Source organism: Ochotona curzoniae, unplaced genomic scaffold, assembly GCF_017591425.1.
Source record: "Ochotona curzoniae isolate NIBS_2020 unplaced genomic scaffold, NIBS_Ocur_1.0 contig_2692, whole genome shotgun sequence".
In the NCBI taxonomy this organism is placed as follows: Eukaryota; Metazoa; Chordata; class Mammalia; order Lagomorpha; family Ochotonidae; genus Ochotona; species Ochotona curzoniae.
Window position 1 is genome coordinate 21,039,564 of NW_024465556.1, and position 16,713 is coordinate 21,056,276.

A 16,713-nucleotide genomic window follows, 5' to 3' on the forward strand; every position below is an offset into this window, starting at 1 on the left:
GACCCTCTGCACAACTCTGCACAACCACACAACTCTGCACAACCACACAACTCTGCACAACCACACAACTCTGCACAACCACACAACTCTGCACAACCACACAACTCTGCAATGTGGTTAAAAAAAAAAAAAAAAGCGGGGGCTGACATTGCTGCCCTGGGAGATAAGCCCCAAACTCAAATCTCTCACTTTCTTACGGGATTGAGACTCTGCCTTCAGCCCGGTGGGGCCTCAGCTTCCCCAAGGTGGGCCCGAATGCTCAGCGAATCACCAGACTGATTCACCAGTTCTGATCCCCTCACAGCCAAGAAGAACTCCTAGTCTCCACTCTCATTTCTGTGATTCCTTCACAAACTACTGGAAAGGGATCTTTGATCAACTTTCTCCTTCAGCCAGGACCACAAACCGAAGAGGGGGTTGGGGCCAGACAGCGATGCTCTAGGGGCAGACACGTGGATCACCAAGCAGGTCTCTCCACTGCCGGACCAGCGTTCAGTCTGTGTCAGTCCTGCCGGCTATGGAATACATGTGAAAGTTGTTACGAGGTATACCTTATAAAATCATCCTCTTAATAAGAGAGGCTTTTAACAGTCACATAAATGGGTCTCAGCAGCCCTTGGCCCACAGGCAGCTAAGGGCAGTATTTCAGCCTTCCTCACTCACTCTTTTAAAGAACATTTATTCATGCACCTTTATTTACTTTTGTTGTATACATTGGTTCACTCTTAAAACCACGACATGATAGCACTTGCCGTCGCCAAGCTCCGAACATGTTAAAGCCATCGATCATAATTCTAAACTCCTGGCACCCAATACTTTCTAAGCCATTTTAAACCACTGGGACCCAAGTTTTCTCTCTGGCTAGGCAGGATCAGCAGCAGTTTCTAGTGACCACAATGAGAGGGGCTGAAGCAGAATGCCAGCCACAACAATGGGTGCCCACTAAATGCTGGTTCGTTCCTCTTTCCCTATCATCCCTTCTCCCCTACCCCATCAACCCACCCCACCACCATCACATTTCCCCAGTCTGGACAGGACAAGCCACACACCCCCGCCCTCAACTCCCTCACAAGCTCAGACACAATGGTCATCCCCAACACGGAGGACTCAGAAACCCCTGAAAGGGACCACCCCCAGAGAAAGGCAGCTCAACCCCAAAACCACTGCGAGGATTCTCCCATGATGCAATGCAACTTCCCAACTTTTCCAGGCCCACAGTTTCCAAAGAACCCAGGCAGGCATTGTGCACAATCAACCCCAAGTCTGGGCCAGCTAAGAGGCTGAGCTGGGGCAGAGGTAAGGGGGCAGGCACAGACAGGGACCATGATCAAGGCCATTGTTCCTGACCCAGGTTCCTTTCTTGTAGACTGCACGGCTGGACAAAAGCCGACAGAGGCTCCAAGAGTGGGACGAGAGGCCATGGAAGAACCTGAGAAAAGCGACTGACCCACATCCCTGCAAGGACCTGGGAGACGGGCTACGACCCTGCTGCCCGGCAATGGGAGGGCAAGAGCCCTCCGTGGGGTAGGGGTCCACCCATGGCTCCCTCCCCAGATAGACTAAAGGCGAGACCATTCCACCGGCGGCTGTCCCAGGTGGACCACGGTGTGGAAGGACCTAGGACGGAGGAGAGGGAGGGTTGGAGGGAGCAGGCTAGATAGCCCAGGGGCGCGCTGGAGGCACAAGGGGTGCCCGGGGGGGGCGGGGACCTGATACTCACCGGCGCCCTCGGTAGGCTGGGGCGGCCCCACGACGCCGTTCAGGTAGAGAATGGGTAGCAGGTGAGGCTGGGTCTTCTCCAGCGCCGCTCGCAGGTCCTGGAAGTGGTCCCGCTCCTTGGCCAGAAGCAGCTTGAGCAGCAGCTCGGCCTTAGCGCCTCCCGCCTCCTCATCCAGCTGCCGCCGCTCGCCGGGACTGAGCGCTCCCGCGGCCTCGAGCAACCCGAGCACGGCTTCCACCTCCGTCATGGCCTGAGCCAGGCTCTGCTGACACTGGGCGAGCAGCTCCCGGCGCTGGGGCTCCATGGTGGCGGCCGCGCAGCGCAGCGCCGCCCCGCCCCGCCGGACGGCTGCCCGGCTCCGAGGCCGGCGGGCCCGCGCCTGGGAGGCAGTCCTAACGAGCCAGGAGCCGAGACGCAGCGGGGGCCATGAGTCGGGGCCGGGGCCGGGCCTGCGCGGGCTCGGGGATGGGTAGGGAGGAGTGGAGGGGGTGCGGCCCGGGGCGGCGGGCGGCGCGCAGAGCTCTCAGCAGCGGCCGCCTCCCGGGCTCCGGAGCGCAGCCATGTTGGCTGCCGCAGCGGCGGGACTGGAAGAGGAGGAGGAGGAGACGGAGGAGGAGAAGGAGGAGGCGGAGGTGGGGACGGCGGCCGGGGCGCGCCCCGAGGCCTGGCTCCAGCCGGGCATGCCCCCCTCCCCCTCGGCCTCCGCCTCCGCGCGCCGCCGGCCCGCCACAGAAGTGGCCGCGAAGCGCGCGCTGCGCCTCTCCCCGGGCGCGGTCGCGGCTCCCGGTGCGGGGGGGCGGAAAGTGACGCGGGGCCCTGGCAGCTGGCCCGTCCGCGACTCCGGTCCGGCTCACCGGAGCCCCGCGGCCACCGCCCTCTCCGCCAAGGCCGAGCCCCGCCGCGCGGACCCGCCCCTCCTGGTCTCTCCCCTCCCCCGGCCGTCCCTCCGGGAGACGGCAACGAAGAGCGAGAGGATGGGCGATGGGCGAGGGCCAGGGGTCCCCGCCCCCGGCCTGCCTGCGAAGCGAGGGCGCGGCGCCTGCTAGTCGTTCGCCTGCCCCACCTCCCTCCTGATCGGGGGTCTAGGAGTTAGGCCCGGTACACAACAGCCCCCAGGTTACCGGAGACCCCTTTGCACAAAGCCTGGACAAGATGCTGGAGCGGGCGGGGGGGGAGGGGTAGTTGGAGAAGGAGTGTGTCCTAAATTTCGACGACTCTACAGAGTTAAGCTCTCTGTAGAATCTGTGAGGTTTCCCCACCCTAAACTGAGACCACTAGCCAGCATTTGAATGGAGGTAGCCCCCCAAATATGCAAATATGCAGTGGCTTGAAGGCTGGCAAGAAGGAAAGGCCTAGACACTGCTCCTTTAAATGTCCTTCCTCCACTGCAGCTGGTCTCTAGGGCTGCAGTAGTCTCCCGGTGACTACATGAGGGTCCGGGTTCAAGACAGCCCTTCTTCCTGCATTGCAGCCCTAGCTGGGCTTCCCTGTTTCTGGAGGAGGAGCTGAGCGCAGCTGTAACCCGCTGGTGGCTCTCAGTGACCCCACAGTACTCCTAGGATAGAATCCCAGGCCCTCTGCAGACACATGGGCCGGGGAGGCAGTGAAAGCTCATTCACCAACATGCAGGGCCTGGTGTTTTGCCTAGTGACACTGTCACTCCCAGACGTCCCCACGCTTCCCATCTTCACCCACAAAAGCAATGTCTCCAGCTGCTTTGGTTTAGTGGAATCACACTCCCTAAAGAGTGCTTTGGACACTCTTAGGATGCATCAGAATGTCCATGTGTGTTTTAGACTTCCCACTTGAGGAACTGCAGAAGTCATTTACCGCTGGGGCCGGTGCTGGGGCTCCACTTCCAAGCTCTAGCATCCCATATGGGTGCTGGTTTATGTCCCCGCTGCTGCACTTCCCTTCCAGCTCCCTGCTAGTGGCCTGGGAAAGCAGCAGAGGATGGACCAAAGCCTTAGGTCGTGGCACCCAAAAGAAGATCCTGGTTTCAGATCAGATCAGCTCCAGACATTTGGGGAGGGAACCAGTGGAAAATCTTTCTCTGTCTCTCCTTCTCTCTGTGAATCTGCCTTTCAAATAAACAATAAAATAAATCTTTAATAAAATCAATTATTCTTGCCCATCAGTTTTCTCTTGCAGAGAAATACAGTGGAGAGGGGGATTGGGGTTACTTAACTTTATCTGGCTGCGAGTGACAAGGCAGGCACATCCAATCATGCTGAGTGCCCCAGCTCCAAATCCAGCGTCCTGCCAGCACAGACCCTGGGAAGTAGCCTGAGACTTCTTTCACCAGAGACTGGATTGAGTTCCTTGCTCCTGGCTTTGACCCTGGCCCAGCCCTGGCCATTTGGGGATTGAATCTGCAGATGGGAGCTGTATCTGCTTCTTTGCCTCTTGCATTAAATAAAGGGATTCAGTGACATGTTTCAGTATATCTCGGATGTTTTTTCTGGAACATTCAGGTATTCTGACAGGATGAGAGTCTGTAGCTTTGATGAGATTAATTAAGGCTTCCATATCTTACCACGGTGGAAATCAACTCTTTACAGGTCTTTTATTATTGTTGTTGTTGTTGTTATTATTATTAAAAAATCAGATATACAGAGAGGAGGAGAAACAGAGAGGAAGAGCTTCCATTTGGTGATTCACTCCCCAAGGGGCCACAATGGCCGGACCTGAGCTGACCCAAAGCCAGGAGCCTCTTCCTGGTCTCCCATGCATGTGCAGGATCCCAAGGCTTTGGGTCATCCTTGACTGCTTTCCCAGGCCACAAGCAGGGAGCTGGAAAGGAAGCAGGGCCTCCAGCACACAAACCAGCGCCCACATAGGATCTTGGCACGTATAAGACAAGAACTTTAGCCGCTAAGCTACTACGCTGGGCCCTCTTTACAGGTCTTGTACTTCTCTGCCCAGAGGGTCTGGGCTACTGCCACTCAGCAAGGTTTGAGGGGAGCAGAGGGCTGGCCCCTGCACATTGCAGGGGCTCTGGACAGGCTTCCAGCTCCTCCCTGCCTCTCCTTCCCCCTTTGTCCGTCATTCCCCTCACTGCAGCCACAGAGTCACAATTGTCTGGAAAGTGTCTATCTTAAGGGCACACATGGAACCTCTGCTTTTAGAATCTGGATATAGGAGGAAGGTAGGAGTAGATAAAAGAGGAAAGATTGGAACCTAGTGGGCCTGGCATGGTAGCCTAGTAGCTAAAGTCCCTGTCTTGAACACACCAGGATCCCATGTGGGCACCAATTCTAATCCCAGCAGTGGAGAGGTATGAAAAAGATGGATGTGCCTACTGGCCTGGCACCTGGTGCTATAGGTTAAGCCGCCACCTGTATGACACCAGATTGCAAATCATGGTACTGGCTGCTCCACTGCCCACCTTGAGTTCTTGGCTCCTGGCCCTGACTGTCATGGTCATTTGATATGTGGACCATGTGATGGAAGATCTCTCTTTTTCTCTCTCCCTCACTTTGTAACTACATCTTTCAAATACATTAAATAAATAAATAAGAGTGTCCTGTTTTGCCCACCACCTCTCCTGTGGCTTGAGAATTCCTCTGTAAACTTACTGACCAATCATTCTCCTAGGCTTGGGAGAAGAGGGCTCCTCCCGCTTGACAGCAGCCCCACCCCATGCTCCCTACACTCTCACACATACACTCGTGCACACACACGCCCACAGTCTACCTCTGCAAGGGCTCTTCTCTTTATCAAATGCTGGCTCTGGCCTTGCCTTTCTTGCATCCCCTCCCTCAGTATAGAGCCACTGCCTGCCTGACACAGGGACTCTCACAGGCTTCTGGGTCAGTGCTTGCTGTCAACACCATTCCCTCCCCGTATCCTGGGTGGCTCCTGCACCCTCGTTTCCACCTTCTATGGTAGCCAGCCCACCTGGACACTACGCTCCCCGCCACTAAGCCCCTAAGCCCCGTGCCCATCCTCCCTCTGTGGCTGACTTGAAGTTCTCCACCTAAGAAACACCACATGGCCGGATGCTGAGCCTCTGTGCCTATGTGTCCCGGATACCTTGCTTAGCCTTTCTTCATCCTGAGACTGGGGATAAACATCACACCGTGATCGTGGTTTTGGGGAGAATTAAGTGGTAGAACCTTGTGTAAAAAGTCCTGGGCAGTGCCTGGTGTCAGGCAGGCATGGAAGCTCCTGGATACAGGGACTGAGCAGGTGATGTCAACCCACTAGGATGCTTTTTTGCCAGTCAGGAGTTGAGCAATATTGCAGAAACCTTGCTGTGCCTCAGTTTCCTTCCATGCAGGAAGCAGATGTCCACAGCAGTATTAGAGAAGTACTCAACTCACGATCCATGATGGAGCCACTTTTATTTAAAGACTTATCTATATTCCTATTGATAGGACAGATTTACAGAGACAGTTCACTTTCCAAATGATCACAATGGCCAGAATTGAGCCGATTTGAAACTAGAAGCTTCTTCTGGGTCTCACACATGGGTGCACAGTCCCAAGCACTTGGGCCATCCTTGACTGCTTTCCCAGGCCACAAGCAGAGAGCTGATGGAAAGTGGAGCAACTGAGACATGAAGCAGCACCGATACAGGATGCCAGCACTTTGAGGTAGAGGATTAGCCAGGTGAGCCATTGTGCTAGTCCCAGGAGCTGCTGCTCTGGCCTATGCCCAAGAGTCTGTAGCATGGAGTTGCAGGGTTTGCACAGATGGTTTGAATTTCCTGAACCAGGGGTTGTAGACTGTAGCTAAGAGACTCCCATTTGGGGCCTGGCATTGGTTCTAAACCCAGTGGCCCCGCTTCCCATTCAGCTCCCTGCTTGTGGCCTGGGAAAACAGTTGAGGACAGCCCAAAGCCTTGGGACCCTGCACCTACATGGGAGACCTGGAAGAGGCTCTTGGCTTTGGATCGGCTTAGCTCCAGCCATTGTGGCCCCTTGGGGAGTGAATCATCGGACAGAATCCTCTCTCTGTATATCTGCCTTTCCAATGAAAATAAATAAATCTTTTTTTTTTTTTTTAAAGACTCCCACTTGGCTTAAACCCACGCCTGTTATCTGCTGTGTTTCTGCATTGGGCAGATGCAAAGGCACTCGACTGATTTTGGTTTTGTGTTAGTAAATGAATATATGAGTGAATAAGCTAAAGGTTTTTGAATTGAGGCAGTACTTCAAAATGATATCAGTAGGAGCAGGTATCTGGCCTACGAGTTAAGACACTGGTTAAGACATTCACGTTCCATATCAGCTGACTCCAGCTCCCAGTGCTAGCTACCTGACAGTTCAGTCCCTCGGAGGCAGCATGTATTGGCTCATGTAGCAGAGTCCCTGCCAGCCATGTGACAGACCTGGACCGAGTTCCCAACTCCTGCTTCCAGCCCCAGCTGCTGTGCTCATTTGGGATGGATAGGAACTAAGGGTCTCTCTCTCCCTCTTTTCTTTCTCCCTTCTTTCCCTCCCTCTCTCATTGTCTCCTCTCTGTCTTCCTCTCCCTCTCTCCTTCCTTCTTTGCCTCTTGAATTAAAAAAAAATATGAGCTAAAACTGGGTTTGGCAGCTGCCTGCAACACCGACAAGCCGTATGGGTCCCAGTTCAGGTCTCAACTGCTCCATTTACCCATCTCCTTGCTGATACACCTGGGAAAGCAGTGGAAGTGTGCCCAAGTGTTGGACCTCTGGCTCCTGCCTTTAGCCTGGCACAGCCATAGTCAATGCTGCCATCTGGGGGAATAAGCCAACAGATGGAAGAGCTCTGTCTCTCTCTCTCTGCCTCTCTGTCTCTGTAAATCTGCCTTTCAAATGAATAACATAAATCCAAAAAAAAAAAAAAAAAAAAGAGGGGGTGGGGAGGGGACATTTAGCACAGTTGCCACTTGGGACAGCTGGCTTCAACTTGCCCCAGCTAGCCATTTGGGGAATGAACCAGCAGATGGAAGATTGTTCTCTGTATCCTTTGTCAGAGTGCTTGGTTCTAGTCCCTAATACTCCACTTCCAACCCAGCTTCCTGCTAATATATACCCTGGGAAGCGGTGGCTGATGGCTGAGGTCCTTGGATCCATGTGGCCACCCATGGGAGATCAGGATTGAGTTTCAAGTTTCTTCTAGGTTCTACCTGGCCCAGCCCTGGAGGGCGGGGAGTGAGACAGTGCATAGACCTCTGTCTCTGACAATGTGTATATGTCTGCCTTTCAAATAAAGTGAAAGTAAAGGAATAATTTTTAAAAAGCAATCCTCACCCCCGCTTAAAGGCATCCATGAGGAGTTTTCAGAGCATGTGACCATGTTCCATGCCACGGCAACAGGGACTTGGCAAATTGTGACTCAGATTGTCACCTAACAGAAAGAGTCCCCTGGCTTAACCAAGTGGGCCCAGTGGCATCCCATAACCTCTGAGAAGCAGAATGCTGACTCAGGCAGAAGCAAGAGAAGGGACATGAGAGAGCCCCAGCCTGGGCTGGGTCTGACATCATCACTGCCTCTGCAACGTAGAGGCTCAGGTGCAAGGACCGGAAAGAGAGGTTCTGACGGCTGAGGGTAGCTCACAACTGACTGCCATTAGGAAAGCAGGGACCTCTGACCTGCACCTGCAAGGAACAGGCCTGAGGAACTGACACAGATCCTGGATGACTTTAGCGGTAGGAGGAGACCTCAAGCAGATACCAGTGGAGTCAGCCTGAATCTCTGGCTATGCAGCACTAAGTGGGTGTACGTTTGTGGAGACTTGGTCATGATGGCCATGGGAGACTAACACCATCCCCAGCGACTGTAGGGATAGGAGTGATGTGGACTTGTCTACCAAGTACCCGGCATACCCACCCTAGTGCCTGCTACTTGACTGACATTGAGACCCACCTGTTGCATAAATGTGTGGAAGCCAAGCCAGGCCATATTTTGGAGTGGTTATTTATGGTAGAATTCAGAGCTCTACCAATGACTGGAGGGAAGGCATTCAAGTACTGACACCCAAACCCTGGGCCTGAGCTGCGGGTTGACTGAGTTAGGGTGCCTGGGAGTTCTCTGAGCCTGGATTGTGTGTCCTAATGGATGGGCAACAGCTGTTCCCTGGAGAGACAGTCCTGGAGATCAGCTGCCAGCGTGCAGGGCCTTGGGCAGTCAATAGGCTGCCTGCAAGAGGGGGTGTGCATTGTGTGCAGCTGTGTGTGTGAGCACACACTTCTGAGGTCTGAGTGAGGGGGCTGTGAGCTTAGACCTGATGAGTAGGACGGTGGGAACACACAGATGTCCTTCTTTTTTTTTTTTAGATTTATTTATTTATTTGAAAGGCAAAGTTAGAAGATGGGAGAGAGATCTTCTATCTACTGGGTCTCTCCCCAAATGGTTGCAAGGACCAGATTATTTTTATTTGAAAGGCAAATTTACAGAGAGAAGGCCTTCCATGTGCTGGTTCTCTTCCCAAATGGTTGCAGCAACCAGATGAGCTGATGCAGAGCTGGAAGGCAGCAGCTTCTTCCAGCTCTCCCATATGGGGACAATGTTCCAAGGACTTGGGCCATCTTCTGCTGCTTTTCTAGGTCATAGGCAGGGAGCTGGACTGGAAGTGGAGCAGTTGAGATACAAACCAGCACCCCTATGGTATCCCGGCACCACAGGCTGGAAGATTAGCTTGTTGCGCCATAGCACTGGCATCCTAGACAGCTTTTGTTCTTATTTCAGGAATGGGCCAAAGACAGATACCCTACAATTTAAAAACAGGGACTGTGGAACTGGCCAGTCCCTAGTAGGGAATATTTGCTTGGAGTGCCAGGAACAAGACAGGGATTCTGAGATCAGATTCAGACACTTTGAGAATCTTCAATTAATGCTTAGGAAGGATGAGCTAATGATTAACAGTTAAATCAACAACTATTTATTGAGTATCTGCTGTGTACCAGGCACCAAGCCGGGCCCTAAAGCTACCAATCTCACTCCGTCAAAGGGGAACTGTGAAGTTGCTGGGCACTGTCCATCCCCAAATCCATGGCTCTTCCTTCCCTGAAGGCTGAAGCATCGCTTTTTCATCCTTTCAGGCACCTGTATAAACTTTCAGCAGCAATCCCCCAGGCCACCGCCCCACTCCTCACCTGCTGTCCCTCTCTTCTGCTTAAACACACCGAAGTTGTGTCTCCAGAAGCCAGTTTGAAGCCATGCATGGTGATCATACTCGGATTGGATGCTCGGTGACAACATCCTGGCTACTTCTCCTGAGGGACTGGCAGGTTACTAGCCAGGGAGCTTGAGCTCAGGTAGTGAGCAGTCTTGCTGGTGAACCCTTGCCAGCTAAGCAGACCTTACCTTGCGCAGCCTCACCTTCCACCCACATCTCACACATCATGGGGTTCATCGCACATCCTTTGGTTCAACACTCCTCCCTCACTTCCCCAAGGAGCTTGACTAGCTCCTGTCTGGCTGCACGACAAAGTACACCCCCTACAAAATGGGCAAGACAGGCTGGAAGATTACATAGTAATGGAGGTCAGCTGAAAGATGGTCTTTCTAATTTCTGCCTCTAGCTCTGCACTGAAATGTCACCCCTCACCTGCCAATCCAGTATACCCACTTGCCCGTGATGTACCTGCTCCTCCTCTGGAACGAGGAAGGAGGAAACACCATTGTGGGCACATGGCAGCTAAGCTCCATGCAGAGGCACCATGAAGCTCTCACTTGGGCTCCGGCCTGCTTGTCACTTTAGTTAGGGCACCGTTCTACCCCAAGAAGGGAACTGTCAAACGTTCAAGTGGCCCTTGGCCCTTTTCCTTTCTGGCACATGGCCTTTGATTTGGGGTCCACGGGCCACTTTCTGATGCACTTGTGACAGGCATCTCTCTGTGTGGAGTGACCAATATTCGTGTCATTCCATACTCATGTGGCATATTTACACCTCGGCTTTGGATTCTGCAGGCACAAGAATTTGGAATGAAAAAGAATACATGAATTCCTATGATTCTCAGAAGGACAGCCAAATCTTGCTGTCTTCTCTCCTCCCAGTGCTCCAGCAATGGAACCACTCCATCCCCCAGCATTGTGTATTGGCTTCCCAATTCCTGTAGAGCCCACTCCTTCTCAATCCTCTTTGGCCAACCCCCTCCCATTTCATTTATTTATTTTAAGATTTGTTAGGAAACAATGTGGAAATAATAGTCTTACCCACTTTCCTGTAGCCCTTGACCCTTTTTACCCAAACTAACTATGTAAAGATTATCAAAAATAAATTTTAAAAAATAAATAAAATGATAAGGGTAAAAAAAAATTGTTTTTCTTGGGAAGGCAGAGTTACAGCTGTCAGTGCAGATGTATGCAAATAAGATGCAAATAGTCACAGGCCCCGCCCCATCCCCCCTTGGAGGTGGGGTGAGTGCCACAGGGGCAGAAACACCCAGCTAGAATGCAAGGTGCTTCCCCACACCATGCAATGGAGATTCTCACCCCGGCTGCCAATCACTTTTTTTTTTAACTTTCATTGTTAATGATGTTTACATAGCTGGTTAGGGTGGGAATTGCGAATGACTAGAAGAAAGTAGGTGAGACCCTTGTCTCCAAATTTTCTTTTTCCTCTTCCTGTATCTTGGGGAAGGGAGTGGACAATGGGAGAAGCTGCACCCAGCCTCCCAACCTCCTCAGTACCCAGGGATGGGGAACAGTCACCTGATGTCATACCAGGGTCCCTGGCATGGAGCATGCACCGAGGGTTTTACTCAAGTAGTTTCTTTTTTTTTTTTTTAAAGATTTATTTATTTTATTGGAAAGGCAGATATACAGAGAGGAGAGACAGAGAGGAAGATCTTCTGTCCAATGATTCACTCTCCAAGTGGCCGCAATGGCCAGTTCTGCGCCGATCTGAACCCAGGAGCCAGGAACTTCCTCTAGGTCTCCCATGTAGGTGCAGGGTCCTAAGGCTTTGGGCCATCCTCGACTGCTTCCCCAGGCCACAAACAGGGAACTGGATGTGAAGTGGAGCTGCCGGAATTAGAACCTGTGCCCATTTGGGTTCCCAGCGCGTTCAAGGCAAGGACCTTAACCACTACACTATCGTGCCAGGTCCTCAAGTGGTTTCAATAGTTCTGAAATGCTGATCCAAGGAAAAAGAAATTCTTCCAAGGTTGATTTGCTAATGCAATCCATCCCAGAGTCTCCAGACACCCAAATAATTGTGTCAACACTTGGCTGGGGTAGTTGACCAATTTGTTCTGTCCTTCCCCTGCACTGCTACCAGATGTCCTCTGCAGGCCCCAAATGGACTGCCATTTCCTCTATGTGCATCTGGGTATGCCATCCACCGCTCCGTCCTAGCCACTTAGGAGACCCAGTTCTGACACATGCACTCCACGATCAGACCATACATCAGACCGTCCTACCATGATTGGAGTTCTGAGTCCACTAGTTCAGTTGAGGGGATCCCCAAAGAAACGTTATCTGAGGTGATCCCAGACCTGACTCTTGTGTGTGCTTGCCAGTATGCTAAATCTGTCACCCACATCCACCTACACACAGTGGTAGTTGCAATTGCTGGGTCAGTCCTGTCTCTTACATAAACAAATAGATTCAGCGAAGCATTTTTGTATAGATCAGCAGCAGGAGAAGCAGCCTTCCAGGCCAACACTGGTCTCTGCTCACAGTTTTGCTGGGGAAAGGCAGTGCTTCTTGGAGGGAAAGGGGAGCCTCTTTCAGGCAAGCCCAATCATCCTGGGAAGTTTTTATTTTTTATTTTAATTTTTATTTATTTATTTATTTATTTTTGCAAAGACAGCAGCCAGCTACCACTACGCAGAGAGCTGGGAAGGCTTCTGAGCTCTGAATTTACAAAAGGACAACGGCTACACTACGCTGCGTGTAAAAATAGAACTTTGACCCACAAACTGGAAGCCTACCCACTCTCTCCCGCAGCCTGTCCAGGAAGCCAGAGCACAGCCACAGGAGAGATTGGCCCCCACCACAGCTAGCCCTTACCAGGAACTGCAACCTGTTCCCCTCATCTTCCCTACCTGCTCACATAGGGTGCCCTGGCTTCTGGTCAGCCCACCTACAGTTCCTTGGGCCAGCAGCCTGCAACAGGGCACTTACAGTCTTCCATGCGCTCCACCTACAAAAATATCACTTTGGGGGCCCAGCAGCGTGGCCTAGTGGCTAAAGTCCTCGCCTTGAACGCCTCAGGATCCCATATGGGCACAGGTTCTAATCTCGGCAGCTCCACTTTCCATCCAGCTCCCTGCTTGTGGCCTGGGAAAGCAGTCGAGGATGGCCCAAAGCTTTGGGACCCTGTACCCGTGTGGAATACCCAGAAGAAGTTCCTGGCTCCTGGGTTCGGATCAGCATAGCATCGGCCATTGCGCTCACTTGGGGAGTGAATCTTCGGATGGAAGATCTTCCTCTCTGTCTCTCCTCCTCTCTGTATATCTGACTTTGTAATAAAAATAGATAAATCTTAAAAAAAAAAAAAAAAGTAAAGAAATCTCACTTTGAGTCTCTGCTAAAGGTGAGTGATGGGGCTGACTCCCTGGCGAGGGCAGGCGGGCATAAACAGCCATTGCTTGTCCTCAGACTGGGTAGTCATCATTGATGCCCATGCCTCTAGGCTCCCAGCTGCTTTGTGACTCAGCTTTCTTATCTGTGAAATGGGATGATGGTTCTGGGTATGAATCTTTTGGATTGTGAGCAAGCCACAGGGCTCTGACCTAACCTGCTTCTCTCTGACTTGGAGCACACCTATGGACAGCCACATCAAGGAAGCAGCACAAAACCCGGGCAGGAAAAGCACCTGTTTACTCAAAGTCCTCACTCCCGGGTCTCTAAGAAAGCAGGTGGGGCCACAAAGCAGGGCTTAAGTTGTATCTAACTCTATGGACAACACACGTCCATACAGTTGCCACTTACGGCATCCCAGCTGCTTTTGCTTGTGATCCAGCTCTCTGTAATGCAAGTGGAAAGGCAGCAGAGTGTGGTCCAAGTGCCTGGGGTCCTGCCACCCACACGGGAGACCTGGATGGAGTTCCAGGTTCCTGCTTTCATCCTTCCCCAACCCTCACCATTGCAAGATCTTTCTCTTGCTCTTTCTGTCACTCTTCATTCAAATAAATAAGAAAATCTTTGAAGAAAAAAAATGATTTAAAAATTTTGTTTTCTTTTTTTAAAAGAAAGCCACTGGAGGAGTGAATCAACAGACAGATCTTCCTGTCTCTCCTTCTCTCTGTATATCTGACTTTCCAATAAAAATAAATCTTTTTTTTTTTAAAGTACCAAATGGTGCTGGGCCAGATCACAACCAAGAGCTTTATCTGGGTCTGTCACCCAAGCATTTGGGCTATCTTTTTTTTTTAAATATTTATTTTACATCTTCAGCCCTCTCCATCTTCAGAAAGCCCTCTGATGCATTAGCATCACTGATGACTGCAAGTCACAGAGGAGGTAGCATGTCTAGCTCCTGCTCAGATCGAGCAAAGTGCATGTGCTGCTGAAGAACCTGTGTGACACAGGTGGGACCAGCTGGACTGCAGCTCCAGGACCAAGGCCTGAGAAGCTGCATCTGTATCTAGAGCCCCGGGGGAACCAGTAATGTCTGGCACTGTGGTAAAGTGGGCTGAGCGATCACCTGCAACCCCAGCATCCCATGTCAGAGTGCTGGATAGACTACAGGCTGCCCCGCTTCTGATCCAGCTCCCTGCTCAGGTGCCAGGGAAGGTAGCAGAAGATGACCCAAGCACTTGAGTTCCTGCACCCATGTGGAAAATCTAGATGGAGTTCCTGGCTCCTAGCTATCGTCTGGCCCAGCACCACTTGATTCAGAAATTTGGGGAGTTAACCAGCAGATAGAAGATCAATCTCTCACACTCACTCTACTTTCTTTTCCTTTCCTTTCTTTTTTCTTTTCTTTTCTTTTTTTTTTTTTTTTTTGTTGGAAAGGTAGATTTATAGAGCAAGAAGACAGATTGTCCATCCACTGGTATACTCCCCAAACCGCTGCAATGGCCAGGGCTGAGTTGATCTGAGGCCAGGAACCAGGAGCCTCCTCCCAGGTCTCCCACATGGGTGCAGGGTCCCAAGGTTTTGGGCTGTCCTTTGCTGCTTTCCCAGGCCACAAGCAAGGAGCTGGAAGGAAGTAGAGCAGCCGGGACATGAACCAGTGCCCATATGGAATCCTGGTTCATGCCAGGTGAGGATTTAGCCATTGAGCCACTGTGCCAGGCCCTTACTCTACCTTTTTGAGTAAATACATATTAAACAGAAAACAAAACAGCAAATCAGGACCCTCTGAAGCCCCTTCCTGGAGTATATCAGTGAGGCAGAAGGTATAACTTGCAGTTTAGGTGTAACCTAGCTTCCCATGCACTTGCACATGGGCCCTGAGTTGTACTGGCCATGTGTCCCCTAGCTGGGCTGGACAGTATGCAGTATGGACATCAGCAAGGCCAGACGCAGCTCTCAGGAAGATCACAGCTGTCAGAACTCAGAGGCATCAGGGGGCAGCGCCACGCCAAGCCACATGACTGCAGACCTGTCTGTCCATCTCTGTGTGTTGGCTCCCTTTGGCCACCCTGCCCCTCCTGCTGACACCGTAGGGACTTGCAGCAGTTGTCAGCTGAATGAATAAATTAGTGACTGGAACTCATATCATACATCAAGTCAAGCAGAGTGCAGTAAGTGTTCACAGGTGGTGGTGGGGTGGGGCGAGATGAGCCACGGATGCTGACACAAATGAGAAGGAGAAGGTGTGCGTTCTCCCCTGGCCTCTGTCAAAACAGTGTCTCAATGTTCTCTGCCTGCCTAGGTCCCCACGTCGGGAGACAGCAGAAAATGCATGTAGAGTACCCAGGACAGTTCCAAAGCAAACATACCTCTCCTGCTCTCCACGGGAGGCAAGGGGTTCCTGCAGAGCTGAGGGGAAACCACTGGGACCCTGCAGAACCCCAGAACCCTACCGTGGCCCACTCCCTGCTCTCCTCAACGTCTGTCCTCAACCTGGGGTGACCATGTCCCGCCTCTTGGCCTATGACTGTGAACCCCAGGACACAAAGCAGCACATGGTGTGCAACACAGTAGCCTGGCTTGGGGTTTTTGCCCACACCACCTCTTCTCCTGTGGCTTACTTCTTTTTCCACCACCTGACTTCTTGGAGTCTGGCCTGTGTCTCACTCCACTGTGCAGCCACACAACCGCTTACTCAGTCGTCCTGCTGCCGACAGCTCTTGGGATGTGTCCAGGGTTGCTAACAGTGCTGCTGCAGGCTACCCCCTAATGCACAGCTCTCTCCCAAAGACCAATGGAAAGGGCGCGGCTGGGTCCTTGGATATGTGATTTGCAGCTTTAGCAGGCAATGCCTGGACTGTGTTACGAAGTGGTTGGACCTGCTGCCGGGCTTTCTTGTTGAGAGTTACTCTGGCCCCATGGCACAAGTAGTTTCTCAAAACACCAGGTGGTAGAGTATTTCATTCCACATAAACTCAGGCCAGAGGTCACTGTCCAGCCCAGTGTAGCACTATGCAGTCTGGAGTCTTTGAGCCTGTTTATTGTCCTCTGCACTATCTTTTAGTTGCTTGAGCTCCAGCCATCACATCCATACCCCAGCTTACAAAAATAAAGAGGGCTCTGTGTGTGCATCAATGGCTAAATCCTTCCCTTGCAAGCACTGGCATCCCACATGGGTGCTGCTGGTTTGTATCCTGGAAGCTCCACTTCCCATTCAGCTCCCTGCTCGTGGCCTGGGAAAGCAGCAGAGGATGGCCCAAGTCCTTGGGACCCTGCACCCATGTAGGAGACCAGAAAGAAGCTCCAGACTCGTGGTTTCAGATCAGCATGACTCTGGTGTGCAGAATCTAAGGACTTAGATTACAGCTCATTCCCCCGCCCCCTCTCCCCCAGCCCCAGTCCAGCAGGCATGCGCAGGCAGCCAGACTGGAGCCGGGCGCTTAGCCAGCCAGCTCCTTCCACCCTCAGCGCTCACATTTCAGTAGCACTCCCCAGGCCAACTGGAAAACTGAAACAAATGGCGGCCACTGCCTCCTGGCTCCTCCTCTG

The 16,713-nt window shown here is 52.1% G+C and overlaps 1 protein-coding gene across 2 annotated transcripts in view; it reads right to left on the bottom strand.

The window, feature by feature from the left end:
• The window catches only part of DLG5 (discs large MAGUK scaffold protein 5), a 100,816-nt gene extending 98,496 nt beyond the window's left edge, over nt 1–2,320 (bottom strand). The window contains exon 1 of one of the 2 annotated variants that reach the window (XM_040976021.1): nt 1,721–2,320. In XM_040976021.1, coding sequence (XP_040831955.1) covers nt 1,721–2,024 — 304 coding nt within the window. In that variant the 5' untranslated portion in view covers nt 2,025–2,320. The remainder of the gene's footprint in view (nt 1–1,720) is intronic. The other variant, XM_040976022.1, reaches the window with a different exon arrangement.
• Between the last annotated feature and the right edge of the window lie 14,393 nt (nt 2,321–16,713).